Source organism: Oncorhynchus kisutch, linkage group LG10, assembly GCF_002021735.2.
Source record: "Oncorhynchus kisutch isolate 150728-3 linkage group LG10, Okis_V2, whole genome shotgun sequence".
NCBI classification, from domain to species: Eukaryota; Metazoa; Chordata; class Actinopteri; order Salmoniformes; family Salmonidae; genus Oncorhynchus; species Oncorhynchus kisutch.
The window spans coordinates 21,136,956-21,159,261 of record NC_034183.2 but is presented as its reverse complement, the minus strand read 5'-3'; the positions used below and the strand labels follow the sequence as shown (position 1 = coordinate 21,159,261).

At 46.6% G+C, this 22,306-nt stretch overlaps 1 protein-coding gene across 2 annotated transcripts in view; it reads left to right on the top strand.

The window, feature by feature from the left end:
• Window positions 1–22,306, top strand: part of LOC109897898 (metalloprotease TIKI2) — a 108,598-nt gene that overhangs the window by 50,872 nt on the left and 35,420 nt on the right. For both annotated transcript variants that reach the window (XM_031833302.1, XM_020492550.2), the window contains exon 3: window positions 18,224–18,370. In XM_031833302.1, coding sequence (XP_031689162.1) covers window positions 18,224–18,370 — 147 coding nt within the window. The remainder of the gene's footprint in view (window positions 1–18,223; window positions 18,371–22,306) is intronic.

The window sequence follows — 22,306 nt, the reverse complement described above, 5'->3', positions numbered from 1 at the left end:
CTGGAGACGGTGGTTTAGAGTGGGGCTCTATGGTAGTCTGTTGACTCATGGCTGTTCCTGGCCCCTCTCCATGGGCAACAGGCTGGCCTGAAATGAACCAGGATACAGAAGGGAGAAGGAGAGGAGATAGAGGGGGGGATCAAGAGAGGCAGGAGAAGGAGGGAGAGGGGGGCAGTTCTCTCTCAACCTTTGGAGGTGAGTTATTGTCTCCTAAACATTCTGATGTGTGTTACTGTTGTTCAGTCAGAAAACTCTGCTTTGCCTTTACCACAAACATCGTTGTGTGTGTGTGTGTGTGTGTGTGTGTGTTTGGGTGTGTGTGTTTGGGTATGCATGTGTTTTATGTATGAAGTTGTGTGTTGTGTCTCTGTGTTTTGTTAACTCGCATGGTTGTGGTGATTAGGGTACTTATTTGTGGGAGGATGCAGCAGTGTTGGAGTGCTGATTCCCCCATCCACCCCCCTCCCCTCCTCTCCCCTCCGCCCCTCCCGTTCCGGCATTGTAAAAGGCCCCAGAATTTAACGTGAGCTCCAGCAAACATGGTTGTTTAACAGCTGTGGTCAACATGCCTGTGTGTACGGGGCACGGCTGTGTCATTAATGCTCTACAGGCGGCCGGCGTGGAGCCACGACAACCACCGCCACACACCCGTGACCACTCTCAGCCTGGGACACACACACACACATTCACAAAAGCATGTTGATGACACTCACATATGCATGCACTCGCAGTGTGACTGTCTTTACTCACAGTAAAGACAGTCACACACATTCATAGACTCACAGACTCTGGAGCTGGTCACAAACAACATCGGAATGGAGCTCTGTGACAGATTTTGTTTCCCCGTGACCATGTGGCCATGTGTGCTGGACCCTGTACATAGTACAGATGGCTGATTCCTGATTCCACTCTGAAACCTCCCTCTCTCTGATGTAATACAGAAGCCTGGACTACAGTTTGTTAAATCAACTTCAAGGCTTAATTGTTTTGAGAAAAAAAAATGTTCCCGGTATTTAAACAACAACCACCTAATAAAAGCCCATGTTCATAAAGAGGGGCTTGGGCCCAGCAGGGAATGTGCTGAAATGGAGACAAGGAAGAGGGTTGGTAAAAACACACCACATCAGCAGTACAGAGTACATTACATACATCACACACACAGCCGTGTATTCTATACCCCAGAACAGTCATGTTCCCTTACAACAACACTGAAATAAAGTGTTTTAGAAATGGCGAGCGGCTTTAATGGGAAATTACTTCCTCTGTGGTGAGACCCTGGACTATTAGTTGGAGCAGTGTAAGAGAGAGCTGGCTGGAGGGGTGGTGGCTGGAGAGATCAGGCCCCGGGCCTGGCCCAGGCAGACAATCAGGCCCCGAGGCCAGCCCAGGCAGACAATAGGACCCATATCTGAGGAGAGATAGCATCAGGGTCTAGACAGGGTCAGAGTGGGGTCCGGGAGATGAGAGTGAGAGGAGGGAGGATGTGTGAACCTAGAGGTGACACAGGAGCCAGAGGCACTATGGGAGCCAGATGGAGTTGCCTATCAGCCCTTCTCAGGACCCAGAATGCAACAGTGAAGAATAGGACATACTGTGGTAGTACACACTGATTCACATGATCCTAGCAGCTAGGATTCATTGCTTCTATATAGCTGTATAGCTATATAGCTACAGGTCTACTGGCGATTCTGTATGGTCCAATAGGAAACCACACTACATATGTGCATGATCAAACCTACTCATATGTAGGCACACTTGAAAGCCTGTGTGTCCCTACTCCATCGGTACAACCCTGTGTGGTGCAGAAACACAATACCAATTTTCCACTGACCGCTGAGTTGTGTAACTCAATACCTAAAGGACACCTCCCTCGTTACCGTTAGTAATTGACTATATGTTTCCTTACACTATCTCCACCCAGCCTCCCTTATAGCTCCCACATTGAGAGGCCTAATGTATGTATGATGCTGCACAGTGAAGAATCTGTGACTGGGTGATTGACTCTGACTGGCCTGGCTGCTCTGCTGTAGGGAACAGAACCCTCCTTTCCAGAGCAGGAAGGGAACGACTTATTGAATGCAATCAGCAGAAACTTGGCAGCCCAACTTTACTCTTACTGTAGGTGTACTATTGTACACACAGAAGGGTCCATACCAGGTAACCCTACCCCAGAATCCCAGAACACTACCCTGAGGAGAACAGCTGTGAGACTTTACCAACAACAGCATAGGACGTGGTTGCATTCTGTAGTACCCAAATACTAGTCCAACCTCTGCTGTTTGTCCATTCATCCTCACTGTACTGTACTCTTCAATGAAGGGTTTTAGAACAGAGAACTCTGCCCTACTACAGAGGAGTCCCAATCTTGCTTACATCGCCTGTCTTTCTGTGCTTTCCCCCCGGTTTGTTTGGACTGTAGACGTGGGGGATGATTAGCGGCCCATTTAAAGCCACAAACCTGTGATTTTGTTGGCCTCCCGACCACAGCTCCTCAGCGCTAGACCGCGTCTGCCCTTGTGCCTCAGTAGGCTTTGTGTTTACACTGCACCAATTCTTCCTGTCAAGAGCTTTTCTCAGCTTTGGTCCAAACAAAATGCTTTTCCAAATAGAAAGGGGTGATAATCGCAATCCTATCATCATCGTAATTTTGCATAGTGAGCAGTTTCTTCTCCGGGCCAGGGGGGTTCGCTTCCAGGCTGTGGGAGGTTATGAATGCGGAGAGGGAGGGGGTGTTTGGCTTGGGCAGGGGCGTCGCTATTTACCAAACTGTGGTTTTGTTGTGGGGAGCCAGGCAGACATCAGAGCTGATGTAGCTCATGTCTCAGGAGCAGAACAGAAGAAGAGCAGGGTAGAACAGTGTAGAACAGGGTGGAGCAGGGTAAAAAAGGGAAGACCAGGGTAGAACAGGGTAGAGCAGGGTAAAACATGGTAGACCAGGGTAGAACAGGGTAAAACAGGGTTGAGCTGGGTAAAACAGGGTAAAACAGGGCAGAGCAGGGTAAAACAGGGTAGAGTTGGGTAAAACAGGGTAGAGCAGGGAAAAACAGGGTAGAGCAGGGTAAAACAGGGTAGAGCAAGGGTGATCAGGGTACAACAGGGTAGAGCAGGATAGATGGGGTAGAGCAGGGTAGACAGGGTAGACAGGGGAGAACAGGATAGAGCAGGGTAGACAGGGTAGAACAGGGTAGAGCAGGGTAGACAGGGTAGAGCAGGGTAGACAGGGTAGAGCAGGGTAGAACAGGGTAGAGCTGGGTAAAACAGGGTAGAACAGGGTAGACAGGGTAGAACGGGGTAAAACAGGGTAGAACAGGGTAGAGCAGGGTAGAGCTGGGTAAAACAGGGTAGAACAGGGTAGACAGGGTAAAACAGGGTAGACAGGGTAGAGCAGGGTAAAACAGGGTAGAACAGGGTAGAGATTCAAATGTTTCTTTAAAACGGTTCAAACTGCTCCTCTTTATTATACAACTACTCTTGTTTGAATAGTAGAGAGAGACTGATAATGTAATATAGGCACCGTAACAAGGCTGTTGTTTTTAGTTAGGTTAGAGTTGGGTAAAACAGGGTAGAGCAAGGGTGATCAGTGCAAAGCAGGGTAGAGCAGAGAAAAACAGGCTAGAGCTGGATGGAACAGGGTAGGGCGGGGTAGAACCGGGTAGACAGGGTAAAGCAGGGTAAAACAGGATAGAACAGGGTTAAACAGGGTAGAGCAGGGTAGAAGGGGTAGAGCAGGGTAGAGCAGGGTACAACAGGGTACAACAGGGTGGAGCAGGGTAACACAGAGTAAAACAGGTTAGAGCTGGGTAAGCACAGGGTAGACAGGGTATAGCAGGGTTAAACAGGGGAGAGCAGGGTAGAGGGGTAGAGCAGGGTAGAAGGAGTAGAGCAGGGTAGAGCAGGGTAGAACAGGGTAAAACAGGGTAGAGCAAGGTATATCAGTGTAAAGCAGGGTAGAGCAGGGTAGAGCAGAGTAAAACAGGGTAGAGCTGGGTAGAACAGGGTAGAGCAGGATAGATGGGGTAGAGCAGGGTAGACAGGTTAAAACAGGGTAGAGCTGGGTAAAACAGGGTTGAACAGGGTAGAGCAGGGTAGAGCAGAATAGATGGGGTAGAGCAGGGTAGAGCAGGGTAGAACAAGGTAGAGCAGGGTTGGGAAATGTTTATGCCCTTCTGTCATCATCACTTTTCCAAAGCCTGTATGCACCACCTCACCCAGATGTATACCCTCATACTGTACACTGACACAGCAGGCCAGACAGACAAAACAACAAACAGAACATGAGGTTCACTCACCCTCTCCCCATATCCACACGTACCACCAAACAGGGGAAGAAATCAAACTTCTCATAAATAAATGACAGAGAGATTACATAAACATTCTAAATCTTCTTGGACAAAGCTCAAGCAACACAACTCAGAGCCTAACTAAAGATTTATGAAATAATTAGAAGCTTATGAGAGCAGTAAAATGCCTCAGCTCTGATCTGACATCCAGCTCTGTTCTCACCAACAACCAGCACTGCGCTGCAAGGGTGTCCACGACCCATTTTACCTTCTGACCAGACACCATTACCACCACTAACATACAGTACAGCAACCCCCTACGGCAAATCTCTATTATTCATAATCCTCTCTTACAGTATGTCCATAGGACCCCTTCTGTCCAAATACGTTTTAATACACCAGTCAGACCCACAGAGTTATGACTGTGTTATTATCCTGAATGGGTGAGCCATCAGTGGTCACTGCCCAATGTGATTTACTCTACTCCCGTTGTTGCCATTTCAAACAGGCCTAAAGAGTCTGGAGAACACTCCAAGTGTCTCTCTTATAGTGGATCCTGGCTCAGACTTCTGTGTAGGTTGGGTATGGAGAGTATGGGGGGAGAGTTCTATTCTGGCTGGGTGTTGGAGAGGACAGTCTAAGGGGCTTGGGCTCTGCCTAGGCACTAGCTAAGGTGAATACAGGTTATGGTAAACATTGTATTTAGGCTAGGTGTAATAGAGCTGTTGATGCTACAGTAGGTTCAGGGTGTTGGGCATGAGGGACGAGTTGTGGACTAATTATATAGGGAGCCAGGGAGACTCTCTCTCTCTTTCTCTGGCTGGATAACTCACATGATACAACTCTCTGTATCTCTTCATCTCTCTTTCTCTGGCTGGATAACTCACATGATACAACTCTCTGTATCTCTTCATCTCTCTTTCTCTGGCTGGACAACTCACATGATACAACTCTCTGTATCTCTTCATCTCTCTTTCTCTGGCTGGACAACTCACATGATACAACTCTCTGTATCTCTTCATCTCTCTTTCTCTGGCTGGATAACTCACATGATACAACTCTCTGTATCTATTCATCTCTCTTTCTCTGGCTGGATAACTCACATGATACAATTCTCTGTATCTCTTCATCTCTCTTTCTCTGGCTGGATAACTCACATGATACAACTCTCTGTATCTCTTCATCTCTCTTTCTCTGGCTGGATAACTCACATGATACAACTCTCTGTATCTCTTCATCTCTCTTTCTCTGGCTGGACAATTCGGTATCTCTTCATCTCTGTATCTCTCTTTCTCACTCACTCTTTCTCACTCTCTCCTCCCTACAATTCCCTTCTTTCTCAACTCTCATTTCCTTCTCCCCCCTTTTTCTCATTCTCTTTTTTCTTCTCTCCCTTTGCTCTACCTCTCTCTCCTCTTTCTTCCTGTCATTTCTGTCTGTCTGGTTCTCTCTTCCTGCTGTTTCTCTCTTCCTCTGATCATTCTCCATCTGTCTCTCAGTATTTTTTAGTTTTTCTGTCCATCATGCAGGTTGGCTTGGCTTGGCTTCCTGTCTTGGATCGACGAGAGTGGTGAAGGTGGGGTTGTTGGGCGGGAAAGGGGTAGACAGGAAGTGGAAAGAGAAGGCTCAAGTGTACCGTTGTTACTGTAGATTAAAGAATAAAATGCTTCATACTGGCTGTTATTCATGCCTTCATCTGCTTTCAATTCACACTCCACTTCCAAGCTACTTTTGGACGGACCTCTGGAGAGACTGAGAGAGTGGGGGGATAGAGAGACACAGAGAAAGAGAGGGGGACAGAGATATGGCAGGAGGTGACATGATGTATTCCTCTGATCAGTGGAACCTGTGTGTGTGTGTGTGTATCCTAGGCCCAGTGAGGAGGACACGGCTGAACAGCAGGGTTCTCTGACCTGATAGGCTCCTCATTCCTGTGTAGCTAAACACCACACACACACATCTTCATCAGATCTGCCATGTGTGTGTGTCTAGGTGGGTGGGGGGCTATGCATGGTAGGGGGCCACAGCAGTAAGAGGCAGACAAGAAAACCCACAAATATTTTCCGTCAGGGAAAATTCAGTGTCTATTGAAGGTATTGGGGTTTGTGTGTATTGGGATTTGTGTGTTCCCTCTTCCACGCTCTGTCTCAGACAGCTTGTTCTCATTGGGGAGATGATTTCTTCTCTCTCTTCACGGATGTGCTGACAGAAGTTTTTCAAAATATAATATAATACATTGAAAATGACGGGGCAACGTGACCCTCAGGCATCGTGTGATTCCCCCTGAAACACACACACACACACACACACACACACACACACACACACACACACACACACACACACACACACACACACACACACACACACACACACACACAGATGAGCTTACACGCATACACATGCACACACAGGCCGGCCGGCCGGCAGGCACGCACACACACCGTCCCAGGGAACATACTGTACATGTGCTCGTTATTGCACACGTGCACTGACACAAGTGCACACAAGTACACACACTCACATACTGTCTCAATGTGTTTTTCTCACCGCCTTTAAGGCACGGCCTCTCTCCAGATTGCCTGTACTCCGTGAAATTTGACATTTCTCCCGTTGATTTGCCGTGAAATGGTGTGTTTGTCTGGGATTACGCTGCTTTAGTGTTTAGTGTTGGGGGAAGCCGTGACTGAGGGGAGCAGAGCCTGCCCTCTTCCGTTTTGCTACTGCTACGGTCAGACAGACACAGCACTGTACACTGTACTCACACTGACCGCACCATAACACACACACACACAAATACACATTCTTACGCACGCACACAAACATTCTGATGCACGCACACACACACACATATGCACGCACAATCTATAACACGCACGCACACACACACACACACACACACACACACACACACACACACACACACACACACACACACACACACACACACACACACACACACACACACACAGTATTAACACAACAGAGTGGGGGCAGAAAGCAGGAAGGATGAAGAGTAGATGAAAGCAAAGTAAACAGTGTTCAGACAGACAGTGGTGGGAGGGAGAAGGCAACCAGTCAAAAGAAGAAGAAAGAGAGGAATGGGGGATGAAGAGAGAGGGTGAGTGATGTTGTTAATAACTGTGTGGAGGATCCAGGTCTGTCTGGATGGAGGGGTGAGGAGTGGAGAGGTGGGCTGGTGGAGGGCAGTGCAGGGCCAGCTGTGCTCCAGACTGGATCAGAGAGGGGGATGGAGGGATGGGGGGGGGGGGGGATTTCACTGGATGTCAGATCCTGCTTTCCTGCTAACTATAAACACATGGCTTTCTCTCTCTCTCTTTATCTCTCTCTCTCTTCACTCTTACATTCCCTTTCTCCAGGACTCCCCCACCTCCTCTCTCATGGTCTCTCTTACAAATGGACACACATGCACTGCACACAGACATTAACTCATACATAATAGCCTTTCAATCATATTCTTTTTATATGGAAATGCTGCCGTTATTTCAATGCTACGCCATGCCATAGTCCTGTACACTACCCAGGCAGTATGGAGCACATTGAGAGAGCTGCTTATCAGTCAGACCAGGGTCCAGTAACGCCAATCTGAACTGACACAGGCCCAAGATCAGATGTATGAGGCATGATGACCTCACTTAACACTTAATCTGAGCTGTGTGTGAGAGATGATCTGTACCTGGCACTGGCTCCAGACACACACACACAGCCCTGGTGACAGGAACCACTCAGGAAAGCCTCAGAGGAATTCAGCCTGTAAAGGGACTGGTCCTACTCCCACACTGCTGCTCTAGCAGCCTGCCTTGCAACTCCCAGGATTCAGGGTCCACGACACAATTTATTTTCATCCAGAGGATTAGGTGCTACTCTCATGTTTCAGCAGGACCTTAGCATGGGACTTTTCAGAAATACAAATCATTCTTAGGGAATTACACTGTCTAAAGCTATTAAATGAACCAAAGCAGGCTGCGAGATAAGAGGGAAGTGGTCTGTGGGTTGGAGCTGTATGTTTTATACATGCAGGAGTCTCCCTGGTCTTGCTGACTATGGAATGAAACCCACTCATATGGTTCGGATAGAATCACACATCTTAATTGGGGCAGATAAATCCGATTCAATAAGATCTTTCCCTAGGATAAGAGGAGCTATCTTCAGAATGTGTATGGATCAGTGTGCTCCCAGTACAGCATTGCATGTAAGCTGTGGGCTAGTAGCTTAGACAGGTCAAGTGTTTCTGTGACCTAACCACAGTACCGCTCTCTTCCTCTGCTCCTTTCTCTACACCTCCGCTTACCTCAGCCACCAGCAGTACTGAAAGGGAGTAAGATTGAGCACTATTTCACCCCTTTCTCTCTTTCTTCTTTCATTCCAATCTCTCTTTCTCTTTTCTCACACCATTCCTGGGTATTCATGGTGAAGAGGCAGCTGCTCAGCAGCTCAAACGATACTTTATTCTTTTCTGAATTTTCAGGCTGGCAGGAAAGTACAGATGAATGGCGTTGTATTGGGGCTGCCAAGTCAAACAGCGGGGTTTGTTTGTGGACAAGTGTAAAGAGAGCAGGGCCGATCCCCCCACAGGTTCTTATTAACTGGACTAGGGGGGCCGGGGAGAGGTGCTGTGGAGCCTAGGCCTGAGTTTGGACTGGGAGAAAGAGGGGGACTGAAGGAGGGGAAGGAACGGAGGCTAGGAGACGGAGAGTTTGCCTGAGGGAGGAGGTCAGAAAGGAGGGATAACAGAGAAGGATGATGAGATTTGTCCCCCGCCAGGCTGAAAGGGTCCTGCAGTGTTCAGCACCGAGACCCTGGTTCAGGAGGGAGAGGGGGAGGAGAGGGAAGAAAGGGAGGCTTTCTGTAGATGCTGGGAGCACCAAGTTGCTGCCACTGAGATTGTCCCCTGGTAATCCCCAGATTTCCTGGGCTGAGAGAGAGAGAGAGAGAAGGAGAGTGGGAAGAAGAGAGATAGAAAGTCAAATCCGGAAAGGATGGCTGACCGGAAAGATTGTCGAAAAATGTATAGAAGGGACAAAAGTTTTAGCTGGTATGTATGGTATGGCTGTGTGTGTGTGTGTGTGTGTGTGTGTCTAGATAGAGTACTAACCAGGGTAAAGACTGTGTAAGGGACCCGGCTGTTGCTATTGTCAGATGCTATCAGTTGAAAGCATTGCTTACCTTCAAATAAGTAAAAGTAACACAAAAGAGGTGCCAAGGGGTTGTCAAAATATTTAGCCAATTCTTGGAAGTTGGAAAATCACATTTGAAGACATTGTTTTGTTTTCATGTTGGTTTTATAGCACTGACAGGTTACAGGGTTACCTAAAAAATTATCAGGTATGAGGGCTACTGTTGAAGACAACGGTGAAGCTACCAGAGAATGTACAGACAACTTTGAAGTGGTCTTGTGTGTCACAATCTCCATTTCCTACTGTAATGTATTCAAGGTGTTTCCGACTAAACGTAAAAGATCAGACGACAGTGGTTTTGAAAGAGCCACAATAACTTGCTCAGTATGACAAACAGGCATCAAGCAGAGATGATAAAGACAGGAAGTGAAAAGAGGAAATGTAGACTTTTCAGACTTTGTTTTACTGTGTTTGTCTTGTGATCAGCTAGGAGTCTGTGGGAGTTTAAGGGATTGTGCCCCGGTGTCTTTTCAAAGGCAGCGATGCACCGGTTTTCTTCTTCCACATTCCACACCCACACACACCCACACGCACCCACACACACCCACACGCACAAGTCCTATAGTATCTGCCGTAGTTGAACCACTCAGGAGGATGTGTGTACGATGAGATGTCTGGATCCTAGCTAACCCTGGATGTTATTACAGCCACACTCACCCCCAGAGTCTCAGGACACTCTGAACCCGATCCCCTTTGGGCTAAGCCCCATTCCTTCCCAGAGGAGCCCAGCCGAGCATGTTCCTGGGTCAGGGTGCTGGGTCTGCTGGTGAAACACAACCACCTCTATGAGCTCCCAGAGCGAGGCAGGCAGTGGAGAGGAACAATGCCTGAAGCTGTTTCTCTATGTATCCTTGATCAGTGGTGATTAAATATCTGAGAGCAGACTTCTCATATCCTTCTCAGATCTCTTGCCTGATGCTGGTAGGTCTCTCCATGCTTGTCATACCTCCTTAGACCCACGGCCCACTTCCACTAACGATGCCCCTTACCCTGCCCACAGAGGAGAAACCTACGTCTGCCTAACACATGCTTCCATTATGACCTGCCCTTATTTGTTTTACATTATCTCCCTCTCTCATTTATTTTGTTCCGTCTATGTACTTTGAGAGGGTAGAAGGGTGCCTCATTCCTCAGCCTCAGTGGAGAAAAAAATAGGTATATACTGTGTGTGTGTATATATATAGAGAGAGAGATGGGAAGAGAGATTGAAATTACAACCCATATTTGTTTATTTATTTTCGCTTTTGTACTTTATTCACATCGTTACAACACTGTATATAGACATAATATGGCATTTGAAATGTCTTTATTCTTTTGGAACTTCTGTGAGTGTAATGTTTACTGTACATTTTTATTGTTTATTTCACTTTTGTTTTTTATCTACTTCACTTGCTTTGGCAATGTTAACATATGTTTCTCATGCCAATAAAGCCCTTGAATTACATTTTGAGAGAGAGAATAAAGAATTAACAAACCAATTGTTTTTTAAGTGAAAGAGAGAGAAAGAGAAAAAAAGAGTTAGGTAGGAAAGGAAGTGAGGGAGGAAATGGAGTGAGGTAGGAAAGGAAGTGAGGTAGATGACATGAGCAAGCTGTCCAACACCTTGTCACCAGCACCTACTCATTACATGTTATAACAGCATAAAAGTCTTAGGCGTAAAACCAGTAACACAAATTCTAACAAACAGACAGAGTTTAATACACTTCAAGGTCAATTGCTTCTATGTACACGTGTTGATAAATGGCTGTTTTTCTGCACCTTCTCTCGTTTTTTTTCTCTTGCTCTTTCTTTCCACTGATCACATATTAAATGTTGGAATGCTTCACTGGCGTTCCAACACTGTCAGCGTTGTGCTCTTTCCAGCTTTGTTCTTTATACAATCTGTACTTAATTAGGATCTCATGAAGGTGTTGTGATGAGTAACCTGTGTGAAGTAAGTGTGGTATTAAATTCCATGAGATCATCACGTAATCACCCTCCACCTTTGTGAAGTGCTGTGATGGCCTATGTCAGGCCTCTGTGGTCTAGCCTGTTTCAGCCTTTCCCTTAGGCAGAGAGAGACACTTCATCTGAAGGACAGCCACTCTGTCCGTCAACATACACACTCGCACATGCACATACCTACACACTCATTCAACACATCAAAGTGCAGGCGCTATGGCAAGAGCGCAGAGATGTGCAGTCTCCACAGTGTGAGAACAATATTGACTTACCAGACCACTCACATCTCTCTCTCTCTCTCTCTCTCTCTCTCTATATATATATATATAGGTCCAGAGTTGTGCCAGCCCCTACCCCACCCAGCCCCAGCCCTCTCTCTGCCCATACCCCGCCCCGCACCCAGCCCCAGCCCTCTCTCAGCCCATACCCCGCCCCGCACCCAGCCCCAGCCCTCTCTCTGCCCATACCCCGCCCCGCACCCAGCCCCAGCCCTCTCTCAGCCCATACCCCGCCCCGCACCCAGCCCCAGCCCTCTCTCTGCCCAGGGCCTGGTCTGGTGTTGCTCTTGGCAGCCGTAGAAAGCCCTGGGCGGGCAGAGAGCCATGTGGGTCAAGGTCTTGGGCAACGCCAATGCGCATCTGTGCCCCAGCCCGCCAGCCAGAGGAAAAATGAAAACAATAAAGCAAGCACGCGATATAGAAATAAATATGTGAGGGATTGTCATTATGGAGCAGGCAGGGGGTCCTGGAATTTCCTGGTGAGCTTTGAGGTGTGCGGGGGAATGAAAGCATATTTGCAGTTATTAGTGCTGAGCGATTAACCAACATTTCAGGGGGGTTTCGGTTATTAAACAACTAATTGACCAACGATGGTTCAATTACTTGAATTCCATTTAGTTCGTAATTTTTTTGTGAACTCCACGCAACGTTTCTCTTGGGAGAAATCAAATAATTCAGGATAGAAATCAAGTCAAGAACTATGTGGGACGCTGGGCTGAACCTAGTTCAGCACAGAATTGTGGGAGTTGATTGAAATCAAATCAAATGTTATTGGTCATGTACACTTGATTAGTAGATGTTATTGCAGGTTCTAGTTCAGACAGTGCAGTAATATCTAACAAATGACACAACATATACCCAATACACACAAATCTAAGTAGGAATGAATTAAGACTATATACATATGGACGAGTGATGTCAGAGCGGAACGGACTAAGATACAGTAGAATAGTATAGAATATAGTGTATAGATATGAGATGAGTAATGCCAGATATGTCAACATTATTAAGTCACTAATACCTTAGAATAGTATAGAATATAGTATATACATATGAGATGAGTAATGTCAGATATGTAAACATTATTAAGTGACTAAGATACCGTAGAAAGTATAGAATACAGTATATACATATAAGATGAGTAATGCCAGACATTTAAACATTATAAAAGGGACTAGTGTTCCATTTATTAAAGTGGCCAGTGAATTCTAGTCAATGCCTATTGGCAGCAGCCTCTAATGTGCTAGTGATGGCTGTTTAACTACTGGACTGTTTTATTACTGGACCTGCGCGAAGCGCGAGGGATATAATCCATACTTTCAACTGTACTGACGACCTGGAAGGTATGACGTAGAACCACGTTGCATGATTTATGAATGGCAAAGGGATACGCAATCAAAATGAGTCAGTAAACAATAATTAGGCTATTGGATTTTAACTCATCGTTACCACATCATGCTCTCTCTCCCTCCTCCGTGTAAAGACATTTGACTGCAACTAGAGATCTGTATATAATGAAGAGATGCTCATGTCTCTGCCCTAACAATGGGAATCTTACAAGTTTTGGTCCACAGAGCAAACATTCCACTGCCCCCTCTGGTTCTTGCTGGCAGAGTCCAAGAGCCCTCCTGGGCATGTATGCCTTAGCCCACACGTGGCCCGAGGACCTACTGTATGCCTTCCCTCTGACCCCCCTGATCTTAGCAACGCTACACAGGGTCTCTCAGGCTTAGCACAGGCTGCTGCTTGTAGCCCCCAGATGGCCCAGATGGCAGCTCCCTCACAGACAGGACCTGCTCTCACTGCAGGATATGGCATCCCAGCCCAGACCAACTACAGCTATGGGTGTGGCCCCTGAAGAGCCCGACCCTGTCTGCTGCAATCCAGCTATTATCGAGATGTTACAGAATGCCAGACCCCCATCATCCAGGATGATGTATGCTGGTTGCTGTAAGCTGTTTATCGAATTATGCTCTACACGGGCTGAGGAACCGGTGTGCTGCTCTGTACCCATTGGACTCTGGTTGCTCTGCCTCTACCTTGAAGGTGTATGCCTCAGCCATATCGGCTAACCATTTAGGCAGCGATGGAAAATCGGCAAGATGATGTCCACCGTCTGCATCCCCTCAGAGGTGTCCTCGCGTCATCCTGGGATCTGACACTAGCTTCGAAGGCTTTGACAAACCCTCCCTACCGAGCATACGGAGGAGCCGGATTTCATCAGCGAAACGTGTGAGTGAGCTCCATACGCTCTCTATGAGTCCTGTCTGCCTACGATGGAAGGTAGATGACCTAGCTGTGACCTTATGGCCCAATTCAGCCTTTTTGCCTAAGGTTTTATCACCCCTTCACATCAATCAAGCCATCGAGCTGGCCTACTGCCCCCCTCCTCTCCAGAATGCGGAGGAGGACGAGTGAGCAAATCTCCTGTGTCCAGTCCGTTCTCTCAAAGGCTACATGCAAGCCTCGGAGCAGTACAGGAAGACAGACCAGTTGTTTCTGTGCTTCAATGGTAAATCAAAAGGCCTTGCATTGTCCAAGCAGTGGCTTTCACACTGGGTTGTGGATGTCATCACTCAGACCTACAAGGGTGTAGGGCTCCCTGTCCTAGAAGGTGTGATATGTCACTCGATCAGAAGTGTAGCCACATCCTGGACTGCACCTAGAGGCATCCCCCTGAATGAGATATGAGCAACTGCTACCTGGTCGTCGCCCTGCATATTCTCAATATTTTAAAGGGTCAACGTCACATCCTGCCACACCATGGGGTCTGCCATTCTTCCAGTGGCACAGGTGCAATAATCAGGAGGTTAGTAGTGCAATTCCTTGCGACCTTGTTGGTATGACTCATCCATACTTTCACCGTACTGACGTTCTGAAAGGTATGAAGTAGAGCGGAAGTTATGAATGTAACTATGGTTCTACGAATACCTGGTAGACCGTCAGTACTTTCCTGTCACTCGGAATCTTTGGGCGAGAAAATTCTCTGAGTGCGTGGTCTGATGTATTGTTTTATATGAACCGTGGGGGCACATCCTCCGATGCTGTCACGTCACTAGCATGACTTTCTTGTTATTGTTACTCGAACTACTATTGTTACTCGAACTATGCGGAGAGTGAGAGATGTATCCATGCTTTCAACCATATTGACAGTCTTCAGGAATTAGTAGAGCCATAGTTACATTAGTAACTTCGTTATATGTCCATTGTATTGCATTGTCAGTCAGTAAGTATAGTGTACCAAATCGTATCGATGAGAGAGTCCTTAATTTGGCTCCCTAATTTGCATAGGCTACTGGGAGGCCTAAGCTTATTGGTGATTATCGGAAGATAAATTATAAAAACATTTGATGAAGATGGTGAATCATCACAGCAGGAACAATATTTGGTATTTTTATATTTGGTATTTTATTAGGATCCCCATTAGCTGTTGCAAAAGCAGCAGCTACTCTTCCTGGGGTCCACACAAAACATGAAACATAATACAGAATGACATAATACAGAACATCATTAGACAAGAACAGCTCAAGGACAGAACAACATACATTTTATTTAAAGGCACATGTAGCCTACATATCAATGCATACACACAAACTATCTAGATCAAATAGGGGAGAGGCGTTGTGCTGTGAGGTGTTGCTTTATCTGTTTTTTGAAACCAGGTTTGCTGTTTATTTGAGCAATATGAGATGGAAGGAAGTTTCATGCAATAAGGGCTCTATATAATACTGTACGCTTTCTTGAATTTGTTCTGGATTTGGGGACTATGAAAAGACCCCTGGTGGCATGTCTGGTGGGATAAGTGTGTGTGTCAGAGCTGTGTGTAGGTTGACTATGCAAACAATTTGGGATTTTCAACACATGAATGTTTCTCGTAAAAAGAAGAAGTGATGCAGTCAGTCTCTTCTCAACTCTTAGCCAAGAGAGACTGGCATGCATAGTATTTATATCATCCCTCTGATTACAATGAAGAGCAAGACGTGCCGCTCTCTTCTGAGCCAGCTGCAGCTTAACTAGGTCTTTCCTTGCAGCACTGGACCACACGACTGGACAATAATCAAGATTAGACAAACTAGAGCCTGCAGAATTAGCTTTTTTTAGTGTGGTGTCAAAAAAGCGGGGCATCTCTTTATTACGGACAGACCACTCCCGATCTTTACCACCATTGAATCTATATGTTTTGACCATGACAGTTTACAATCTAAGGTAACGCCAAGTAATTCAGTCTCCTCAACTTGTTCAACAGGCACACCATTCATTACCAGATTCAGCTGAGGTCTAGCACTTAAGGAATGATTTGCACCAAATACAATGCTCATAGTTTTAGAGATGTTCAGGACCAGTTTATTACTGGCCACCCATTCCAAAACAGACTGAAACTATTTGTTAAGGGTTTCAGTGACTTCATTAGCTGTGGTTGATGATGCGTATATGGTTGAATCATCAGCATACATGGACACACATGCTTTGTTTAATGCCAGTGGCAGGTCACTGGTAAAAATGGAAAAGAGTAGAGGGCCTCATTCTGGTCCAAATATGATAATTAGGGCCCTCATGGAATACAGGCATTAAAACGGAATTCAACAATATTCAAAAACGTGTTGTCCTTAGTAGGGAATCAACTAAATGTTTCTATTTAAAAAAGTTTGATTTTGAGAGCGAAAACCTGAACATTTTGAAAAAAATTTAAGCCAAGACAATATCCAAAACAGCAAAAAATATATACTGAATTCATACATTTTCAGTCATTTAAATTGTCAAGTAATGTCTTTCTACACAATACCACAACAAATGTTTTCAATCTGGGTAGTACATTTTGCAGTGTATTTCAGATGGAATCTAAGCATTAGTATATACCACCACAATAGAGCTCCTTGGGCCTGGCTGGCTGGCTACTATTTCTATTTGACTGGCTACTCAATGTACTGGAAAGCACTGTGACTGTGAATATTTTCAATGTTTTGGCAATTGAATGTTCACTAGTTTGGGCTTTGGAACTTCCATTAAAAAGCTCTAAAATAATTTTAATGTCATTATTTCACAATGCATTAAAAAAATAAAATTACTCAGCACTAACCGTTAAGGCTGCAGGTTTGATCAAGGCCCATTTTGGGATTACTGCTTTGGCAGGGTGACAGCACGGCGCTGGGCCCTTGGCTGAAAATAGACTGTGAAACACATCTAATAAAATAAATACGATTGCTCACCGCTCTCTGTGCAGTGAGAAAGGCTGGGTGAGGTCCTGGGGTTGCTTGCATGCAATGGGAAATATGAGAAGAGGTTGAAGAGTGGACTGAGGGAGGGAGGAAGGGAGGGAGCCAGAGGGAAAGAGAGGCATCCCTGTTGTCAGCTCTCTAGTGTTGTCTCCCCTCATTAGAACAGAGGCACACTACTAAGGCACCGCCTGGAAGACTGGTTAGCAAATACAATGACCTCAGACTACACAAGAAAGAGAGAGAGAGAGAGAGAGAGAGAGAGAGAGAGAGAGAAACATTCTCAAGCAAAATTGAGAAAGAAGAGAGTCACAAGATTTAGCTTAGAACTAGGTTGTGCTCAGCTCATTGTTAAGGTAAGAAAAAGTTTAAGCAACATTCAAAAGACAATACAATAAGGCATTTATGAGTTCAATAAGTGATTGCAAAAACATAACATCATTTTGTGAATTATTACATATAACCAGTGTGTTGACTTAGGGTAGATCAGTTGTGCAGCTGTAGGCCTTAAGCTTACACACAAATCATGCGGTCGGGATGTTGACCTTCAGTATTTACGGTATAGCCATCACTTTCCTTTACTAACCCTGGTGGAGGCAATTAGGTTTAGGAGTTACCAGCAGTGATGTACATGCAGTCATACGTACGTAATCAAGGGTGCAAATCAACTGACCGCACCACCATAGGACATGAATGTGTTAGTGGGCGGAATGTGAGACGGTGTGAAACTCAATCTACTGTACTCTGAGTAAACCACTCTGTTCCCCACGCCCTCCACCTAGCGCTCCTGTCAGAACACTTAGCCCTGATTGACAGCTGGCTGGGGCCTGCCAGGCCAGTCAGAGGCGGCCGTGGGATTGAGGGGGCGGGAGCTGGGACTGTTAACCACTGGTGTCTGGGACAGCTGCAGTGTCGCAGCTCCCGCTGGCTGCTGCACGCCATAAATTCTCTCTAAAGAGGGTTTACTTTTTATTTTAATGGGGGCTGTAAATTTATGGTGCTGAGGCCCTGAGAGAGCTATTTTTAAAGGGACAGTCTTCCTCTTTTCCATTCTCCCTTATTTTTCCCTGAGAGAGGAGAAGTGGAGAAAATGGAGCTCTGCCATGCCTCTTGTGGTCTGTTTTAGCCAGTCTGCACATGATGAGCAACGTTAGGAAACTAATGGAAAGAAACTTCTATAAACTATCCATCATACAATTCCACTACAGTGTGCCTGTGTTAGTGTGAGCCACAACAAAATGAGACTTTAACAGTGTGCTGTTATGCTGTCATTGTTCACACTGCCAAGTCCCTAACAGTTCCTCCCTCTGCAGGTGCTGTTTGCCCTGAACCAGACCCTGCTGCAGCATGAGAGTGTAAGAGCAGGCAGTCTGCAGGGCTCCTACACCACCGAGGACCTCATCACACACTACAACTGTGGAGACCTCAGCTCCATCATCTTCAACCATGACACCTCACAGGTACATCCACCATTGCTGGAAGATGGAAGGGGGCTAAAGCCATATTATTCCATCCTGGTCCTGAAGATGCAGGCTTTTGTTTCTACCCAGCACTAACACACCCGATTGAACTAACAATCAAGCCCAGACTTAGAGTAGTGACTTACTATGACCACACACACTATCGTCGTCACACACCATGTACTATAAATCCTGTATTGACATACCAATTATGGTATTGTCATATTTCAACATTCATGAACACTGTACCATTATGTATGTTGTCAGACTGATGGCACACACATGATCATCTGTGATCACGACATCAGCAACGTCTAATTAGGATCATTTCAGAATATTACATCACTTTACCTTCACAGGTGTATTATTACGGCCAGACAAATGATAGAATAAGACATTCTCTTCTGTATCCTTGGCCCCTAAAGACCATGTCTCCTACAGTTGTCTCCTGAGTCCCTCCGCTAAATCAGACTAGTGAGCCTGGGGTCTTTATCTAATAATAACACATTAACATTCCATACCACATGCTATAACCATCTAATGGTTGATGGCGGTGCCTGGCTGTGCTGATCTATGGCAGGCCTTATGAACTTTCTACCGGAGTAGCAGGTGTTCCCTGATAAATGGACAGTAATCCCCAGCCCCATGCTCTCCCAACTCAGTCTTCATCTACTGGGGGCCTGATGGGCCGCAGGCGGGAGAGGTTAATGGATTTCAACACGGAGGGCCCTACTCATTCCTCCGCCTCAGCCATAGCAGAGCAGGCCAATCCACCAGAGGGTGTAGAGCAATTAGGACGTTCAAAGAGAGAATGCAGACGGAGGCCCTGGTCAGGGCTGCAACCAGGAGTGAGGAAGGGAGGAAATGTTTCCCTGTCATTTCACATTTCCTGAGCGGTCAGGATAGACTGCAGCTAATGGGCTTTCCTGTGATAAGTTATCTGCATGTGGTTCACCCCCCCCCTCCAACTGGCCACCTCTTTCTTCTCTGTTTTCATTAAACGCTCTAGCGGTCCTCATTCATCAGAGAACTGATGGGGCTCCCTCCCTTTTTCTCCCCCCCCCCCTGGTCCCCCAGCCCCCATCCTCTCTGCTTCTCCTTCTCTAGCCTAGACACTCACACTCCAGTCCCACAGGACCCACCAGTCCTAGAGAGAGAGAAACAGAGAGAGAGAGACTGAGAGAAAGAGAGAGAGAGACAGAGAGCGAGACAGAGAGAATATAACAAGAAAGAGAGAGATTGAAAGAGGAAAGAGAGAGAGAGCAAAATTGAGAAAGAAGAGAGTCACAAGTAGGGGTATGAGGGGAAAAGATATTTAGAAAGAGGAAGGAGAGTTGTAAAGATACATGATATTGTAGAGATCAGAGCTGTATCAAAAAGTAAATATGGTTCATGTCCTTGGTTACACACAATGTCATATACACCAATAATCATGTGTTTAACCACATTACTACGTGCCATGAAAACCAGATCTTGAGAGAGAGTAGACAGATTGATAGAGAGAGAGACTTTGACTTTCTAATTTCATTTAAAACTCACCACCCCCTTAAAAATAAAACACCTAAATATATCCTGTACTGCATACATGTACCATACTCACCTTTCCATCTACCACATGATACCACATGATACATCACAATTCTCCAAAAAACACACCACTTCTACAACCGTATATCCAAAACATCTTCCCCCAGCTATACAGACAGCCCCCCCAACACACCACATCTCCTGAAACATCTCCACACTTTTTATCATTCTATAGAAGTCAAACTCAACCCTAAGGCGCGCAGAGACCATCCCATTAAACAATAGTAAAGGGTCTGTTATCTCACCCACCTTTGACCCTGTTCCTCCTTGTTAGCCAAATAGACAACTTCGCCTGATCAAACAGAAAATGCAACAAAACACATTTGGCCTTCTACTTATTAAAGTACTTGTACCCCATTATAAACATCCCAACAGTAAAAACCACCCCCAACCTGTCACACAGTCATTCCAACAGAGACATTAATGGCATTAACCTGGCGCACACAGAAAACACACGAATCACAGTTTCTTTTATTACACAGAAAGGACAACCCTGCCCGATTCCCGGTTCAACCCGTGCCAACCAGCTGTTAGAGGCCATGAAGAACCCTCCACCGGAGGTCCCCTGACCTCTTTGGTACTGGGGGTTTGTAGAGCCCCCTCCATTTAAAACCCACCATACATTCACTCCTGTTAGGCTCCTAATGTTCCTAACCTTAACACAGAGGTTGTAGAGGGCTTTACCTCCCACCCCTTCAAACTCCCCCAGGCTCGGAGTGTTAAAATCTAACAAGTCCTCCAGACCCCTTGCCAGTCTCCAGTCTCTGCAGTCACCTGCAGTGGCGGGAACATTGGTGGCCCCTCCCCCTTTGGCCGCTCAAACACCCCCCTTACCGGCTCAGACAGTGCCTCCTGGACCTCCTCCAGGATTCTCTCCAGCAGCCTAAGAGACGTTATTGCTGTTTGTTGTGCCAGGACTTCCGGGGTTTTCCACCCCTCCTCTCCCAGCAGTCGCAGGTCTCCCAGCCTTTGTAAACCCCCTGCCATCAGTTGCCTCTGCAGGGTGGCCGACTGAACCGATCTCAAAGGTATGGCTGGGTTGTGGAAAATAGGCTCCTCCCACAACCACAGCCCAGGCTCCACACCCCCTTCTCGTGTGGGCCTTAGCAGCTGCCAGGCCCTCAGCACTGCAGAGTAAAAATCTGAGAGACCTGCTGTACTCAGCCTCTCCAGCTACATGAGGAACAGCTGCCGGTCTAACCCTAATCCACCAGCTCTCCTCAGCAGCGTGCATGCTGGTTCCCTCCAGCCGACATCAGTGTGGTTCAGCAGTCTCTGCACTGCTTTTAGCTGGAAAGCAGCCACCCTGCTCTCCAGTTCCACCAAGCCCTGTCCTCCTTCGTGGACGGTCATGTACAACACTGCCACCCTCAGCCAGTGATGGCCCGATCAGAAAAAGTCCACCAGCTTGTGTTGCAGTTCTGCGAGCAGACCGGCGGGGGGGGTTGAGGACAGCCAGTTTATGCCACAGGGAAGATGCCACCAGGTTGTTGATTATCAGCACCCTCCCTCTATATGATACTTGGGACAGGAGCCACTTCCACCTGGCCAGTCTTGACACCACTGCCTGTAACAGACCCTCCCAGTTCTTCCTGGCCCACTTCTCCCAACCGAGGTACACCCCCAAAACTTTAAGCCCTTCACAACCCCACTATAAACCCCCTGGAAGCAGAGGAGGGGCCTTATCCCCCCATGCCCCACATAACAGAGCTTTGCTCTTGCCCCAGTTTACCTTATCTGATGAAGCTCCCTCGTACACCTTCAGACTGGTCTCTAGTGCCTGCATATCCTGACCATCACAGAAACGTCATCTGCATATACTGACACTGCTATGCCTGTCACCACATCCATGCCTGTCCAGCATACTCCCTGCAGTCTCTTGCGTAGCAGTCCCCAAAAAGTCTCAATGGCTAGTGTATATAACGGCCGAGATAAAGGGCATCCTTGTCTAATGCCCTGCCTCACCCAGACTGGCCTACTGGGCCCCCCTCCCACCTTGACCATACATGACGCCCCAGCATACAACAGCTTCACACAGGTCAAAGAACTCTTCCCAAACCCAAACACAGACATCACATTAAACAGATACTCATGGTCCACTCTATCAAAAGCCTTCTCTTGATCTAAAGAGACCAGTCCGAAGTTCACATTAGAACCTCTTGACAAGTTCAACACGCCCCTAATTAAGAACAAGTTGTCCATGATTGAGCGTCCCGGTACATAATATGTTTGGTCCTTATGTACTATCGAGTCCAGATGGGACTTCAATCTGTTAGAGAGGACCTTGACAAATATATTGTAGTCCGCACAGAGTAATGCCACAGGCCTCCAGTTCTTAAGTTCATACAA